This window comes from Heterodontus francisci, chromosome 13, assembly GCF_036365525.1.
Source record: "Heterodontus francisci isolate sHetFra1 chromosome 13, sHetFra1.hap1, whole genome shotgun sequence".
Classification (NCBI taxonomy): Eukaryota; Metazoa; Chordata; class Chondrichthyes; order Heterodontiformes; family Heterodontidae; genus Heterodontus; species Heterodontus francisci.
The window spans coordinates 111,937,689-111,955,968 of record NC_090383.1 but is presented as its reverse complement, the minus strand read 5'-3'; the positions used below and the strand labels follow the sequence as shown (position 1 = coordinate 111,955,968).

The window sequence follows — 18,280 nt, the reverse complement described above, 5'->3', positions numbered from 1 at the left end:
CAATATATAAACACTTGAATTCATCAATCAACTTCAATCTCAGCTTTTCTCCCACCCATCTATTCCCCAAAATATAAAAAAAATATGGCCACAATCTAAAGCCAGGTAACTCAATCCTCAACACCTTCATCTTTCACACTCCTCCCCACCCCAATAAAGATAAAACAAAATCGCCATTTCCACACAGTCAGAGGCTCGGACAGCCAGTTCAGACAGTTTTACATACTAGTGAATGATGAAACAACTAACGATCAAAGGACTGGTTGGGACTTCCTTTTCAGGAGAAAGGGGAAAATGATCCACTTGTACTCACGAAACTGGATGATAATCTATCCACTAATTCTTTAGCTTCACTATTTAAGAAGTTTGTAATAAATTGGAAGCCCCACAAGTCAAGCCAATTTTTTTGGCTCTTATATATTCTTCCATTACCTTCTTGATTTGCCAAAGCTCAGCCAGATTGTTCTGGTATTCATACCTACCCTTCCTACCAAGTGTGATTCAAAAGATAGTGAATAAGCAAAAGTCAGAAACAATTTAGACAAGTTAAAAATGTCCTTCTACAACAATCTGATGAAGTAAAATTTCTCTTAATACACAACAGAAGAAATGCCTGTCTTCCTCTATAATAAACCTGGTAACAACTAAATAAAGTGGCTGGTCTTTTTGGGTGATTGCTACAAAGTATGGATTAGCTACTGCTTGAAAGCAGAAACCAGTTGTAATTTCCTACATGGGAACAAACAACATAGCAGCAGGAAGGTGACACACGAGTCAAGGTGCTTAAGAGAGTTTAAGTATATTGTCTTACTACAGTTTTACTTTTTTTTTTATTCATGGCATGTGGGTATCACTGGCAAAACCAGCTTTTATTGCCCATCCCCAATAGTCCTTGAGAAGTGGTAGTGAATCACATTCTTGAACTGTTGCAGTCCATGTGGTCAAAGTACTCCCACGGCGTTACTAGGTAGGGAGTTCCCAGGATATCGACTCAGCGGCAATGAAGGAACAGCAATATATTTTCAACTCAGGATCATGTGTGGCTGGGAGGGGAAATTGCAGGTGATGGTGTTCCCATGTGGCTTTCTAGATAGTAGAGGTTGCGGTTTGGAAGGTGCTGTCGAAGGAGCCTTGACAAGTTGCCGCAGTGTACTTTGTAGATGATACACACTGCAGCTTTGGTGCACAGATGGTGGAGGGAGTGATTGTTTGAGGTGGTGGATCGGGTGCCAATCAAGTACTTTGTCCTGGATGGTGTCGAGTTTCTTGAGTGCTGTTGGAGCTGCACCCATCCAGGCAAGTGGAGAGTATTCCATCACACTCCTAACTTGTGCCTTGTAGATGGTAGAAAGGTTTTGGGGGAGTCAGGAAGTAAATCACTCACCACAAAATACTCAGTTTCTGACCTGTTCTTGTAGTCACAGTATTTATGCGGCTGGTCCAGTTATGTTTCTGGTCAGTGGTGACTCTAGGATGTTGATTGGGGGGTGATTCAGCAATGGTAGTCCCATTGAATGTCAAAGGGGAGGTGGTTAGACTTACTCTTATTGGAGATGGCACAAGTGTTACCTGCCAATTATCAACTGAAGCCTGACTGTTGCCCAGGTCTTGCTGCATGAGGGCATGAACTGCTTCATTATCTGAGCAGTTGTGAATGAAACCAAACACTTGATGCCACATCAACTGTAACTGAAAATGATTGAACAAAAACTATTTTAATGGTGACAAATAGATTGCAGAGTTACCCTTTTGATGCCCCTACAATGTGCATATTCCCTTCACTGGTCTCAAACAATATCAAAATAACAAATTTTTTTTTAAAAAGAGATAACATCGTGTTAGGAGCTTATATTAGTAACTTAAGTGTGTTTAGGGCTGAGAAGACAACCTGCCAAAACATATGAGCAGTTTCTTGTGTTCTTCAATATTAGTAAGTTATGCAGTGGGAGAACAAAATTATAATAAAGTGCCATAATCACCTTGGTCATTGAAAACAGTGGCATCCATTAGGCTCTTAAGCCGTGGCAAAATTGGTCTTATGACATGAACCTAAAATACAAAACAATTAAGTTTTCATCTGCCTCACTTATGCAGTTATTCAAAAAAAAAAATGAATGCTGAATTTAGCTTGGTATCAACTTCTTTAATTCGGTCATTATCCATACATAGAAAGGGCAGGAAAAGAGTATCTAGTTCTTCAAGCCCACTCCATCCAGAGAGGAAACTGCCGCATACACCAGTGACGCACACGCACCCCCATTTCCAATCTCCAGGAAGAGTTAAAAAAAAAGAAACATTTTTCTCCAATCCCAAAGGCAATTTAGCAAAGCTCCAGGAGCCACTGTAATCCATCAATCCTTCCAGTTAATCTACAATTTATCCTCTAGAACTGGAAATGTACTCCCCACTCAGAAACTTGCCCAATTTCCTTTTGAAGAACTGCAGGAAATCCAGACTCAACACATACCTTGGTAAATCTAGTTAGAGGGCAATGATTCGCTATTCAAAGAAATTCTTTCTAACATGTAACTCAAGGATTTCTTGCACCCATATCTAACCCCTTCATCATTTTTAAAGCCTCAATCATATTCCCCGTGTTTCTGTACTGAAAACAGGCTACAGGAGTTGGGCTGTCATAATTAAGAGCCCATAAACTAGCTAACATTTTGGTCATTGTCAAATAGGGACTAAAATTGCTTATGTGCACTTTAATAGATTATCCACTATGACCCTCAAGTTTTTCTCTTGATCCATATAGCTTAGTAGGTACCCAGTACCTAGATATCACGGAAAGTGAAAGCATTCTCAAGCATGTAGTGAGCCAAGAGATTCACTTACGAAGAGTAGTCTGAAATACAAATATCATACATGTAATCCTAAAGTTTACTCTTAACAGTCAATTCCATTATTTAACTCTCAATACTAGGGAAGAGAACACCTTTTCCATGATACAGATGTGGAAGTTTTCAAAGGGACAAGTGTACATAAATGAGACATGAACCACTCACTTGATTTTCTTCCAGTGTTTCCATTATTAAAATATAATTTTCCCATAACTGTACAAGTTGTGTGCTATTTTCACCCGACCACCAGAAAAGGCACGAGTCTAAATTAAAAAAGGTTCAAATTAGAATGGGACTGAGAATTTGGCACATTTTATCACACCAGTTATACTAGACAAATTTCTCTTCAAACGTCAAGATAGACAACTCATTGATCCTTGTAGACGGAAAGGTTTTAGTAGCCTTCAAACCAAAGACTTTTTATCCATCTGGAACTTTGAGAACATTGCCCAACGCCCTAATTTATGCCGGTCATCTCCAAACTTCACCAATTTGAATGCTCCTTTGGCCACCTTCCCATCCTCCAGCTCATCCAAAACTCTGCTGTCCATGTCCTATTTCACACTAGGTCCTGCTCCCCTGTCACTCTTGCACTCAAATGTCCTCCAATGCCTCAAACTTTTATGAAATCCTTATGTTCAAATTCCTCTCCGGCCTCCCCCATCCCTATTTCTGTAACCTCCTCTAGCCCTCTAACCCCCTCCACAATATATCCATTCTTCAGCGTATTGTATACCTCTCCCACCAACCCACCCCCATCCCGCCCAATCACCATTGGTAGGCATGCCTTTAGCCTCCACATTCGAATTATCTCCTTTGACTTTCTCGTCTTCCCTGCCTCCTTTAAGACCTTTACAAGCCCCACCTCTTCAGCCAAACTTCTTGTCAGTCCTCCTTCTTTGGCTCGGCATCCATCTCCTTCCGCCTCTGTGAAGCGCCTTGGGATGTTTCTCTATATTAAAAGGCACTATACAGGTGCAAGTTGTTATAGAGAAAACCAAAACATGTTCATGTAGGATTGGTGGTACAGCATTTAATTTTAATTTCTCCTATAACTAAAATCTTGCAAGGCAAATTTTTTTGGCATAGTAGTTGCCGCTTCCTGCCTGTGCTCCTCCACTGCTGCTCTTACATAGTCCAAACTTTCCCTCTTTTTATCCATCATTCTGATATTCTTTAAAAAAAAAATCGCAGTACCCTTTTGACTGCCCTTGAGCATTACTCATCACTTGTGGCAAAGTATTTTATATTTCAAATACTCCAAAAAAGAGTTTCTTGCAATTTCCCTAATGTACCTTGTACTTATATTAAGAGTGACCCGCAAACCATTTGCTAGCAAATTAGTATCTTTATTGCAACATAATGAAGAGCTGGAACCTGTCATAGCCGCAAAGTGCATTGCACTGTTGAACTACAAGAAAGCCTCCAGCGAGTTAACATCCGTAGCAGCCAGAAGCACTGCACATAGAACAGCCAGGCGCTGAGCATATGACTACTGGCAACACCTATGCAGTCATATTCAGCTGGCCTCAGACACCGGAAACATCAGAGGAATGTATGATGGCATTAAGAGCGCTCTTGGGCCAACCATCAAGAAGATCGCCCCCGTCAAATCTAAATCAGGGACATAATCACTGACCAACGCAAACAAATGGACCGCTGGGTTGAGCACTACCTAGAACTGTACTCCAGGGAGAATGCTGTCACTGAGATGGTCCTCAATGCAGCCCAGCCTCTCACGGTCATGGATGAGCTGGACATACAGCCAACCAAATCGGAACTCAGTGATGCCATTGATTCTCTAGCCAGCGGAAAAGCCCCTGGGAAGGACAGCATTACCCCTGAAATAACCAAGAGTGCCAAGCCTGCTATACTCTCAGTACTCCATGAACAGCTTTGCCCGTGTTGGGATGAGGGAGCAGTACCACAGGACAGGCGCGATGCCAATATCATCACCCTCTATAAAAACAAAGGTGACCGAGGTGACTGCAACAACTACTGTGGAATCTCCATGCTCAGCATAGTGGGGAAAGTCTTTGCTCGAGTCACTCTAAACAGGCTCCAGAAGCTGGCCGAGCGCATCTACCCTGAGGCACAGTGTGGCTTTCGTGCAGAGAAGATCGACCGTTAACATGCTGTTCTCCCTTCGTCAGATACAGGAGAAATGCCGCGAACAACGGATGCCCCTCTACATTGCTTTCATTGATCTCACCAAAGCCTTTGACCTCGTCAGCAGACGTGGTCTCTTCAGACTACTAGAAAAGATTGGATGCCCACCAAAGCTACTAAGTATCATCACCTCATTCCATGACAATATGAAAGGCACAATTCAACATGGTGGCTCCTCATCAGACCCCTTTCCCATCCTGAGTGGCGTGAAACAGGGCTGTGTTCTCGCACCCACACCTTTTGGGATTTTCTTCTCCCTACTGCTTTCACATGCGTTCAAGTCCTCTGAAGGAATTTTCCTCCACACAAGATCAGGGGGCAGGTTGTTCAACCTTGCCCGTCTAAGAGCGAAGTCCAAAGTACAGAAAGTCCTCATCAGGGAACTCCTCTTTGCTGACGATGCTGCTTTAACATCTCACATTGAAGAGTGTCTGCAGAGTCTCATGGACAGGTTTGCGGCTGCCGGCAATGAATTTGGCCTAACCATCAGCCTCAAGAAAACAAAAATCATGGGGCAGGACGTCAGAAATGCTCCATCCATCAATATTGGCGACCACGCTCTGGAAGTGGTTCAAGAGTTCACCTACCTAGGCTCAACTATCACCAGTAACCGGTCTCTAGATGCAGAAATCAACAAGCGCATGGGAAAGGTTTCCACTGCTATGTCCAAACTGGCCAAAAGAGTGTGGGAAAATGGCGCACTGACACAAAAGTCCGAGTGCATCAAGCCTGTGTCCTCAGTACCTTGCTCTATGGCAGCGAGGCCTGGACAACGTATGTCAGCCAAGAGCGTCGTCTCAATTCATTCCATCTTCGCTGCCCCCGGAGAATACTCGGCATCAGGTGGCAGGACCGTATCTACAACACAGAAGTCCTCGAGGCGGCCAACATCCCCAGCTTATACACACTACTGAGTCAGCGGCGCTTGAGATGGCTTGGCCACGTGAGTCGCATGGAAGATGGCAGGATCCCCAAAGACACATTGTACAGCGAGCTCGTCACTGGTATCAGACCCATCGGCCACCCATGTCTCCGCTTTAAAGACGTCTGCAAACGCGACATGAAATCCTGTGACATTGATCACAAGTCGTGGGAGTCAGTTACCAGCATCCGCCAGAGCTGGCGGACAGCCATAAAGGCAGGGCTAAAGTGTGGCGAGTCAAAGAGACTTAGCAGTTGGCAGGAAAAAAGACAGAGGCGCAAGGAGAGAGCCAACTGTGTAACAGCCCCGACAATCAAATTTTATCTGCAGCACCTGTGGAAGAGCCTGTCACTCTAGAATTGGCCTTTATAGCTACTCCAGGCGCTGCTCCACACATCACTGACCACCTCCAGGCACTTACCCATTGTCTCTCGAGACAAGGTGGCCAAAGAAGAAGAAAAAAGAACTTCTTTAAATACAGGATTTGTAGTTATCCTTTCTCCAAAGACATTAACAGAATCAAAAACTCTCACTCTGGAAAAAGCTACATAAAGCTGTGAATGTGTAAAAACAGGCACAGAGATATAAATACAAATTTTGTCAAGAGTCAGGCCTTGTTACTTGTTTATAGTCATAGAATATGAAAGTCTATTTGGGGAACTGTTTTCTCCAGAGTTGGAAAGGCAGGTTTACATCTGATGGGCTCAATATTATTTGAGGAATATTCAGTATTTCCTTGAAATCTGCCTGTTATAATTTCAGCATCCATCATCGAAGAAAACAGCTTCCTGACTAGCAATCGTGTTCCATAACAAAGTCTTTGTTTAGGATTCAAGTTTTGTCGCAACATGATAACTGTTCCTTCCTTGAATCTACGTTTTTGCAGTGGCATGCCCATTGTCATAGTCATTTATGGCACAGAAGGAGACCATTCAAGCCATTGAGTCCATGCTAGCTCTCCACTGAGCTATCCGGTCAGTCCCACTCCCCTACTCGATCCCTAGAGCCCTGCAAGACTATTTCCTTCAAGTAGCCATCCAATTTCCTTTGAACGAGTTGACTGTCCCCACTTCCACAATCCTTGAGGGCAGCGAATTCCAGGTCATTACCACTCGCTGCGTAAAAGGTTTCTTCCTCATATTGCCCCTGCATGTCTTGCCCAAAACCTTCAATCTGTGTACCCTAGTCCTTGTACCATTAGTTAATGGGAACAGTTTTTCCTTGTCTAACTTATCTAAGCGTGCACACTTCCATCAAATCTCCCCTCAATCTCCTTTGTTCTAAAGAAAACCTCAGCTTTTCCAACCTAAACTTATAACTAAAATCCCCCATCCCCGAAACCATTCTGGTAAATCTCCTCTGCACCCTCTCAAGGACCCTAATGTCCTTCCTGAAGTGTGGTGACAAGAACTGGATGTAATACTCCAGTTGGGGCCTAACCAGAGCTTTAAAAAAGTTCAGCATAATTTCCCTGATTTTATACTCAATGCCTGTTTATGAAGCCCAAAATCCAATATGCTTTACTGGTCACTCTCTCAATATGTCCTGTTACCTCCAAAGATCGATGCACATGCACCCTCAGGTCCCTCTGTTCATGCACTCTTTAGAACTGTGCCATTACATATATATTGTCCTCCCTATTCCTTCTGCCAAAATGCACAGCCTCACACTTGTCAGTATTAAATTCCACCTGCCACCTCTCTGCCCACTGGAGTTAGACGGTGTAGAAACTAGAGGGTATAGACTCATCATCTTTGTCTGCGGAACCAAGACTGATGTATTCTTTTAATTCACCTGACAGCTTTACTAAAACTTCATTTAAATCTAAAGAATCTTCATTTTCAGCAAAATGAATACTTTTTGAATAATAAGCTGCGCCAGATAATTATCCCCACCATTTTGCCACACAACCAATTCCATTATCTCATCCAACTCTCCCATGCCATCCCTCCCATCAATCCTACCCCATCCCTCACAGAAACAATCTCTCCAACCAGGCCAATTTTGTTGGGCTCCCCATCCCCCATCCTTCCACTATTTTTGGTCTCCAACAACCTCCCCCATCCTGCGTGTCAAGCGCTCCAGTCCTCTGCGCACCCAACGTGCACTAGACACCACCCACCAACAGACGTGCAACTTAAACCAACCAAAACAGTCTAAACAGAAAAAAAAACTTAAAGACTGTGGCATTTTCAATTTATGCACCAACGTAAATAATCAATGCTCATCTCGTTTGTTCTCATCATTTTAAACTCCATTGTCTTCTCCCAATCATCACAATATGAGGGAACGTAGCCCTATACACTCTAAACTTCATTTCTAACTGCAGATATCATCCTGGTAAATATTCATTGCACTCTCTCTCAGGTTATTCTATCCCTGTTATAGCAAAGAGCCCAAAATCACAGTATAGTACTGAATACCTGGCATAATTAACATTTTAAGACAGTTATGACAACTTTATTTTTGTGCTCAACCCCTCGATATAGATCCTCAAATCTAATTTACCTTAATTTTTTTTAACCTCACTACTCAATTTTAAAGGAATTATGTATCTGCCTACATTCTTTTTGCTCCACCACACTGAAATGTTGTAGGTAAATTCTAACGCTATGCTTTATTCTCGTTCCCAAAATGTAATATCTCACATTTTTCCATATTAAAAAGTGTCTGCCAGTTATTTCTCCATTCTCCTGGCCTGTTTTTTAAAAATATATTCTTCACGCTTCTTGGCATTTTGCTATTCCTCCCACTATGATACCGACAAATCTTGACATTCAACCTTTTTATTTCGAAGTACACATACACGTTAGGTCCCAACACTAGGACACTCCTAGTCAGTTTTTCAGCCGTCTATTTGTACAGCTACTTTCGCATTTTGGCTATAGACCTTATTTTTCTCAAAGTCCTGATGTAGTATTTTATCAAATGCCCGTCCAAGTCTCCATAATTCACATCTAACATATCCTCTATCCATATATTTAATAATTTGCTCAAAAATTCTATAATGGTTGACAAACTCTAATCAACCTATGCCCACTTATATTGTTATTTCTCACAAATGATTAAGTAGTCGTCAACGTACCACATCCAGCCTGGTACTGCAAGCAGATTTGACTTTTCAATGTATTCGAAACATCCACAGCTCTTTTCAACAGGTACATAGCTCTCTTACGCGATGTACTATTCGGCTGCACCAGTCCCATCTGCACCACTTCCCAAAACTCCGGGCAAGTTCGTAGGTCGAAGGTCTCGGGCGGTGACCGGTCTCCGGTGCAAAGAAGCAGCTGATGAGGAAGCGAGCTGAGAAGCAGCAGGACTCTGGAGACGGTGCTGGTCCTTTCCCAACGTTTCACTCGATCCCAGACATCTTTGACGGTCGGGCACTTTTGCTCAGAACTGCCCGGGTTCAGAAGAAGAGCCGGGATTACCCCAGTGACCATCCTGGACGCTACGCTGTCCTCTCCCAACTTCACAGTCGTCAGGACGAGCGACAGCAGCTCTTCTGTCCCAATACCTCGTTCCAGAAGCAGCGGCGCCACCTTCACCAGCACCTCGATGGCGACATGAATGTCTGAGTACTCCGGGACTTGTGAATTGCAGCTCTCGGCCTCCTTACCCCCGGCCGAGCCAACCCTGCACCGCTCCTCGGTGTAGCTCCGGAGATCCTGCAGGGAAGAGCAGACGACGTCTTGTAGCAGAGCCGGTGGGGCCTGTCGGCAACAGGCGTGGAGCAGAGCGCACAAAGAGTGCACCAGCCTCCGGCCCGGCTCCTGGAACTGGCCCCCTGGCCCTTCCAAGCGCATACCCCGCAACATCGGCAGGCACCAGCCGACGGCCACATCCCGCAATGAGCTCAGGAGATCCTCCTGTTCTGCGGTCGGACCCCGCCACTCACAGTCACCGAGATCGCTGGCCTGCTCCCCCACCGAGCCCGGGTATCCAGGGCCCGAACTCTCCACCAAAAGGCGCAGCGTCTCCACTCGATCAGCGCCGGGCTGCCCCTCACCCTCTCGGCACCATCGGCACAACTCCCGTAAGAAGGAGCCCGAGTGTGGTCCGCGGCCGAAGCGCAGCAACAAGTCGGCCACCAGCAGCGGCTCCATTCCCTTCACAACCCGGCACCAATAACCGTACGGACCACCTATCCGCGACTTCCGGTGGAGAGTTACACTTTGAAACGGCCAGCGGAAACGCTTCTGCCTTCCACTTCTTATTGAGGACGGGAGGCTGTATCAAAAAAAATACAGTTAAAGTCAAGGTTATTCTTCTACCACCAAAAATGAAGAGATGTCAATGGGTCACTTTCTATTTCCTTATTTGTGTTATTTGGCTTTTTTAAAAATCGGCGCATCTGTCTATATTTCCATGGTGACCACGTCGGATTGCGTCAAAAACGTAACCTGAAGACGACGTAAATGAAGGGGCGGGATTCCGATGACGTCATGACGTCGCGGGACGACGGCGCTCGAACAAAATGGCGGCGGCTGAGGAGAACTGCCGGAGATTCCCCTCGGTCACTGAGTCCGGTTCTCATATCATCACCGACACAATGGCCTTCTCGACTGCCGATACTGCCAGCGCTCAAGCAGGGAGGCCGACGCTGTCGCCGGATACCCGGAAGAAGCGGCGGCTGGAGTACAGCCGCTACACCAACAGGAGCAAAGTTTACCTGGGCTAGGCGTTCGGGCGCTGGGAGCTGCTGCTCCGCTTCAGTCACGCCGACTTGGCCAATCTGCTCATGAGCCTTTACGAGAGCTGTACCTGTGGGGCGGGCAATTTGCGTTTCGAGCGGCCCACTTTCCTCCCCGGGAGCTGGGAAAGGGAAAGCAGACCCTGGCACTTCCACTGCTGGTGATGCGCACAGTCTGCAGTAAGAAAATCTCGCCTACGCCGCTCGGACTTTGCTTTCTTCCCAGAAGCTACTGAATTAGGACAACAGCAATAACTTATGTAGCATCTTTAACGTGGTAAAACGTCTCTAGGTGTTCCACAAGCACAGCATATGCTGGGTATGCATTGCCAAATCATTGCCCTCCCCTATAATAAGATTTATGTAGTGCCTTTCACAACTTCAGGATGTCCCAAGGTGTTTTACAGTCAGTTAAGGTGAAATGTGACTTTTGGGAAAATGGCAGCCAACTTGCGTATAGCCAGCTCCTACAAATAAAAATGTATTAATGGCCAGTTTGTTTAGTGATGGTGAAAGGATAGTGTAAATTAAGCAGTAAAGTAGAGGGACCTGGGTGTATATGTGCATAAGTCATTTAAGCTAGCGGGACAAGTCTTCTGCAGGCATTTAAATAGTAAAAGGAGGAGTGGGGCTAATTTGGGACCAAGAAGATTTTTGGATTCCCTTGTATTTTAGCTGCCAGCCTCTTCTCATACTCTCTGCTTCTCTATTTACTTTTTCAATTCCCCTCTGAAGCTTCTATATTCAGCTTGATTCTTGGTTGTATTATCCACCTGACCTCTGTCATAAGTGCACTTTTCCATCTTCCACTTAATCTCTATCTCTTTCACCATCTTGAGAGCTCTGGATTTGTTTGCCCTTCATTTCCCCTTCGTGGGACAATACCTTGACTGTGGTGAACTATCTTCTTTAATGGCAGCCCATTGTTCAGTTACAGTTTTGCTTGCCAACCTTTGATTCCAATTTGCCCATTGAAGTTGGCTTTCCCCAGTTAATTATTACTCTGAATTGTTCCTTGTCCTTTTCCACAGCCAAACTGTGTTATGATACTATGATCACTGTCCCCTAAATGTTCCCCTACTGACACTTGATCCACTTGGCTCACCTCGTTCCCAAAACCAGGTCTAGCAATGCCTCCTTTCTCGGACTAGAAACACATTGCTGTCGAAAATTCTCCTGAACATACTCTGAAAACTCTTTCTCCTCTCTGCCCTTTACACTACTATACCAGCCTATATTTGGATAATTAAAGTCCCCCATTATAATTACTCTATAATTCTTGTGTCTCGCTGTAATTGCCGTGCAAATTTGTCCCTCTACGTCTTTCCCACTAGTTGGTGGCCCATAGACTACACCAAGTAATGTAATTGCACCTTTTTTGTTCCTTCGCTATAACCAAATAGATTCTGTCCTTGACCCCTCTGGGACACCCCCTCTCTCTGGCACTGCAGTGTTCTCCTTAATCAAAACTGCCACCTCTCCCCTTTCCCTCCTTTCCTGGACACCTTGTATTGAGGAATGTTTAATACCCAGTCCTGCCCTTTTTGCCCATCTCTGTTTTCGCTACATCATATTTCCATGTGCACCTGCAGTTCACCAGTCTTATTTACTGCATTCCGCGCATTCACAAACACGCACAGTAACCCTAATTTAGACTTTTACTTTGCCTCTTAATCTGAACCCAGCTGTTGACTGATCTCCCTACAAAGCCATAAATAAGAATGGTCATACTTGTCTCCCTACCTACTCCACCTGTCCTTTCTTGATTCCCAGAAAAGTCTAACAGGTGTCCCAAAGTATTGGTAGGCATGCAGTCTGGAAAACCTCAAATAACCATGTTGGTGTAAAACCTGGAGAGGCCATGAAGGTATGTTAAGATGAGAATGACAGTTTTACATTTGAATTGTTGTTGGATGAGAGCCAGTGTAGGTCAGCATAGACTGGTGATGGATGAGCAAGATTTGATGTGGTATAGCATACTGGCAGCAAAATTTTGGATGAGGTGAAATTCAGACCGTGGAGGATTGAAGGATAACAGTTTCAGCAGCAAATTTCCCAAATTAGGGTGGCAACAGGCAATGTTATGGAGGTGGAAATTGGGGGTCTTTTTAATGCGATGGGCAGGGAAATCAGTTTAATTATACCTGTTAAACCTGTTCACATGAAACCAGTCCCTCACCATATGTAGATTTAAGACTGTTGTATGGGAATAGGGATGTCCTAAGCAAGAGCCTTTGTTAAATCTCCCTAAATCTTTTTTCCCCTCTTTCCTTCTTTAAGGTGCTCGTTAAAACCTACTTCTTGAACCAAGCTTTTAGTCAAATGCCTGAATATCTCCTTGTATGCCACAGTGTTAAATTTTGTTCGTTAACGATCCTGTGAAGTGCCATGGGATGTTTTACTACATTAAAGGTGCTGTATAGATATACATTGTTGCTGCTGTTGTATTGAGTTTGCTCCTTCAAAGTCATACAAAGTTTTTGATATTGTGGAAAATGGTGATATTGGTATATATAATATGTGTCTCAGTTTTATGTTCAATCCTTCAGCCTGTCTGGATGTCTGCTTTGCTGCAATCTTGGATTTGTAGAGCTAAAATAAGCACACCTTTTAGAATTCAGTTTACATCTTGTGATAATGACCATCAACAAAATGATGTCTTGGCAACATACTATTCTGTACATCTGATAACTTGGTTTCAAACTAAATATTCTCTGAGGAAATATATCTAAGGAAGAATATACTTGCATTGGAGGCAGTACAGCAACGATTCACTACATTGGTTCCTGGAATGAAAGTGTTGTCCTGTGGTGAGAGGCCTAGTAAATTGGGCCTGTACTCTCTGGAGTTTAGAAGATCTCATTGAAACATCCAAGATTCTGAAGGGGCTTAACAGGTTGACACTGAGAGGTTGTTTCCCCTGGCTGGGACAGAGTCTCAGAATAAGGGGTTGATCACTTGGGACTGAGATAAGAAATTTCTTCACTGAGGGTTGTGAATTTTTGGAATTCTCTACCCCAGAAGGTTGTGGGTGCTTCATCGTTGAGTATATTTAAGGCTGAGATGGACAGAATTTGGGGATCTCAAGGAATCCAGGGATATTGGGAGCAGGTAGCAAAGTGGAGTTGAGGCAGCAGATTAGCCATAATAGTATTGAATGTCCGAGCAGGCTCAAAGGGCCATGTGCTCTACTATTTTAGGTTTTTTTTTTGCGATATCAAGGTTGGGAGGACTGAGGATTTAAAGCCATTAACAAACTGTGGATGCACGAATTGCGCACAGGTTTTGATTATTGAGTTTATTATATCTACTAGTATTTACATAGTACTGCATTATATCAACATATCAAGTGTGGCACAGAACAAATGAGTTTTGAAATGTTGTGAATCATCATTTCTGCACCAATGTAAAACTAGTTCACTCCATTGTAATGTGTAGGAAACATGATTCCCAGTTTTTATATTTAAAAAAAAAAATGTGGAAAGGTGAGCCTTTTAAGAATATTTCCCAGTACAAGAAAGAAGCTATTCTGCTAACACTAGAGTTTTTAGTAACATGATTTTAATTGGATATTCAAACCTAACTTTTCTGTCTCTGCTGCATGTTGATACCTTAGTTCTGATTTCAGGGATTCAGATTAGAGATGGGGGCTCATGTATATCAGGAGGTTACAAGTGTGCTGCCTAATGTCATTTTTAAATCCGATGTGTATCTGTATTTGACTTTGTTTATTTGAGTTAATAATTGATTCTTTTGACTGACATGCAGCCCTAAACGAACTTCAGAAATTAGGATAATTTCCCAAATCAACATAGATGCCAGATGGAGTCAGTGTATGTTTTCTTGTCCTATCTATAGATCATACTGCGATGTGTGAAATAAACTTGTTGCCTGTAAATGGGTGCAGAGGGGAATTATTTTTTAAAAAAACCTTACCTGTTGATTATATCCATGTTTAGATCCTGATATTGACTTTTGTGCATTAGCAGTTAGTTTTAGTAATTGCTGCTCTAGTTAAAAAGAATCGGAAGGGATGAAAACTCAGTGGGCTTATTCGAATTTTGGAAAATAATTGCATCATTTAAAATTTTTTTTAAGTCATGTGCTACTACAGCATTGCAAAACCCGAGTGTGTTACTGAAAATGCTACATTTAAATTATTGCATTGTGTTGCCTATCCACCTACCTGTAAAGTCCCAGTTCCGAGTTAATCATCGATTTAAAGTCTTTTTTGTCCATATTTTTGAAAGGAAAGTCAAGGATTTGGGATTACCTCTGGATTCAAAGAATTCCCTCAATGTCTTGTGAAGATACTTGGGCAATAAATATGGAATTCTTATTTTTTTAAACTCGCATTTTGTACTGTGCCATTTCAGGTCTCCTTGCCTCCAGGCCACTCCAGTAATGTCACTGACAGGAAGGAGCCGCCTGCATCCCAGTGCGGCTTCATTCATCTTAAATGAGACTGCAGTTTCGGACCGACCTAGGAGCTGATCTGAAGCCACGCGAACCAGGGAAAACAAGTACACAGCTGTATATTAGGTAAACCCATTGTTAAGCATAGGTTAGTAAATTATGTTCATACTTGGCTAACCAGGAACCATAAGGTAAATTTAGATTATTCTGTCCCTGCTCTAACATGTTTATGGTTTAACAAGTGGAGGGTTTTACTGTCTGTGGGCCAGCTACTGGAACAACTAAAATATTTTCATAAAACGTTTGTTTTAATTTGCCCGCAATAAGTGGATCTTGCTACACATTTAGGTTCTCATTATTCTATATCCATGTTGTGCAATGTTTTGGCATATTTCTATTTATCTGTGACATTGAATGAATGTTAGATTACCGACCATGAGTATTATCTTTCTCATTCTGGAAATCTTCTATCTTTCCTGTTCTTCAGTTTTCTTTTGAGTGCTGTACTGCAAGGCACTATTGATGTGTGCTTGACCACATTTAATTCTCAAATATCTACTGAACAATAGCTAGTAGTACAGTTCACAACATTGCTCATTCAGGAATGGAGCACATTATACAAGTGTGGCAAAGCTCCTGAAGGGAATGTCTTCTGTTATCTTTTCTCGTACCTCCTTAGGATGTCTGAAATTTTCTGTTTGTATGTGAAATTCCTTAAAGCATGAGGAAGATCATGTCTAAAGTGGGTAATTTAATATTATTTGACAGCATTGCTTAAAATGACAAACACCAATTTGAGTTATTAATCATTTTAGTGATTGATCTAGGTTTCAACTTTACACCAAAATGCTTATGAACACATTCTTACTAACTACAGTATAATTATAATGTATGTATAAGACTGGAACAACTGTTCACACATGATATGACACAGCAATGTTTTTCATTAGTTTATTTTATATATATATTACACTGATTTGTGCATGATTTACATGCAATAATGCATGGTTTGCCTCTCTGTTATGTCTACAGTGATGAGTACTCCATCCAAATATCAGACAACTGATGCCATATCCATACAGAAAACAGAAATGCACATGTAAGTGTTTCAAAATACATTATTGTTATGGAGACTTCTTCACTGGCAATAGTATGTAAAATAGTTTCTATTCTGGAGGACAGCAAAGAAAAAGTGTAGGGCTTTTCTCTATAGCATGACTTATTGATGCAAATCCACAGCAGTTTCAGCCTTGAGGTTAGCTCAGCGCACATCTAGGCTTTGCACAGAATATTTGCTGAGATCCCTTTGAAAATGAATTAATCTGTTGAAAGTTCTATATAAACTATTCAGAACATTCATGTTTTGTGCAACAGAAGAATTGAAATTTTCTTGGTAGTTAGCATTATCCATTTTTTTTTAGGAATAACCAATGAATTGTTAATAGGGGATTGTGACATTGAAGCTTCATTGAGGACTAATTTTGAACATAAAACTATGAGGTATCTTTGTTCAACTAATACATTAATGTTTTGGAAGATGATTTATTGACCTGTGTGGTTAAAGCTGTGCAATTATAACAAACATGTTTGCATATGTCAAGGAACAAGTTCAAAATGGGTTAATTTTTAACTGACAAATAACTTTTATGAATTGGCATTCTTTTACTTTATTCTTACCAATTCCTCCAGTTTTCCATTTTGTTTTTGATCTACTTCAATTCTGTTTTATCTTTATTCTCACCTTTTATATTTTATTCATTTTTTTTTCCATCATGTCCTCCTTTGATGTTTCTACCCTTCGTCAGGTACAGGAGAAATGCCATGAACAACAGATGCCCCTCTACATTGCTTTCATCGATCTCACCAAAGCCTTTGACCTCGTCAGCAGACGTGGTCTCTTCAAACTACTAGAAAAGATTGGATGTCCACCAAAGCTACTAAGTATCATCACCTCATTCCATGACAATATGAAAGGCACAATTCAACATGGCGGCACCTCATCAGACCCCTTTCCCATCCTGAGTGGCGTGAAACAGGACTGTGTTCTCGCACCCACACTTTTTGGGATTTTCTTCTCCCTGCTGCTTTTACATGCGTTCAGGTCTTCTGAAGAAGGAATTTTCCTCCACATAAGATCAGGGGGCAGGTTGTTCAACCTTGCCCGTCGAAGAGCGAAGTCCAAAGTACGGAAAGTCCTCATCAGGGAACTCCTCTTTGCTGACGATGCTGCTTTAACATCTCACATTGAAGAGTGCCTGCAGAGTCTCATGGACAGGTTTGCGGCTGCCTGCAATGAATTTGACCTAACCATTAGCCTCAAGAAAACGAACATCATGGGGCAGGACGTCAGAAATACTCCATCCGTCAATATTGGCGACCACGCTCTGGAAGCGGTTCAAGAGTTCACCTACCTAGGCTCAACTATCACTAGTAACCTGTTTCTAGATGCAGAAATCAACAAGCACATGGGAAAGGCTTCCACTGCTATGTCCAGACTGGCCAAGAGAGTGTGGGAAAATGGCGCACTGACACGGAACACAAATGTCCGAGTGTATCAAGCCTGTGTCCTCAGTACCTTGCTCTATGGCATCAAGCCTGTGTCCCCAGTACCTTGCTCTATGGCAGCGAGGCCTGGACAACGTATGTCAGCCAAGAGTGTCGTCTCAATTCATTCCATCTTCGCTGCCTGCGGAGAATACTTGGCATCAGGTGGCAGGACTGTATCTCCAACACAGAAGTCCTCGAGGCGGCCAACATTCCCAGCTTATACACACTACTGAGTCAGCAGCGCTTAAGATGGCTTGGCCACGTGAGCCGCATGGAAGATGGCAGGATCCCCAAAGACACTTTGTACAGCGAGCTCGCCACTGGTATCAGACCCACCGGCTGTCCATGTCTCCGCTTTAAAGACGCCTGCAAACGCGACATGAAATCCTGTGACATTGATCACAAGTCGTGGGAGTCAGTTGCCAGCGTTCGCCAGAGCTGGCGGACAGCCATAAAGGCGGGGCTAAAGTGTGGTGAGTCGAAGAGACTTAGCAGTTGGCAGGAAAAAAGACAAAAGCGCAAGGGGAGAGCCAACTGTGTAACAGCCCCGACAATCAAATTTTTCTGAAGCACCTGTGGAAGAGCCTGTCACTCTAGAATTGGCCTTTATAGCCACTCCAGGCACTGCTTCACACAACACTGACCACCTCCAGGAGCTTACCCATTGTCTCTCGAGATAAGGAGGCCAAA

At 43.1% G+C, this 18,280-nt stretch overlaps 1 protein-coding gene across 4 annotated transcripts in view; it reads right to left on the bottom strand.

Annotated features, from left to right (window-relative positions):
• Nucleotides 1-10,063, bottom strand: part of tarbp1 (TAR (HIV-1) RNA binding protein 1) — a 179,748-nt gene extending 169,685 nt beyond the window's left edge. For all 4 annotated transcript variants that reach the window (XM_068045439.1, XM_068045440.1, XM_068045441.1 and 1 more), the window contains exons 1-3: nt 9,020-10,063; nt 3,009-3,106; nt 1,980-2,049 (exon numbers count right to left, since the gene is read on the bottom strand). In XM_068045439.1, the coding sequence (XP_067901540.1) occupies nt 1,980-2,049; nt 3,009-3,106; nt 9,020-10,040 (1,189 nt within the window). In that variant the 5' untranslated portion in view covers nt 10,041-10,063. The remainder of the gene's footprint in view (nt 1-1,979; nt 2,050-3,008; nt 3,107-9,019) is intronic.
• Between the last annotated feature and the right edge of the window lie 8,217 nt (nt 10,064-18,280).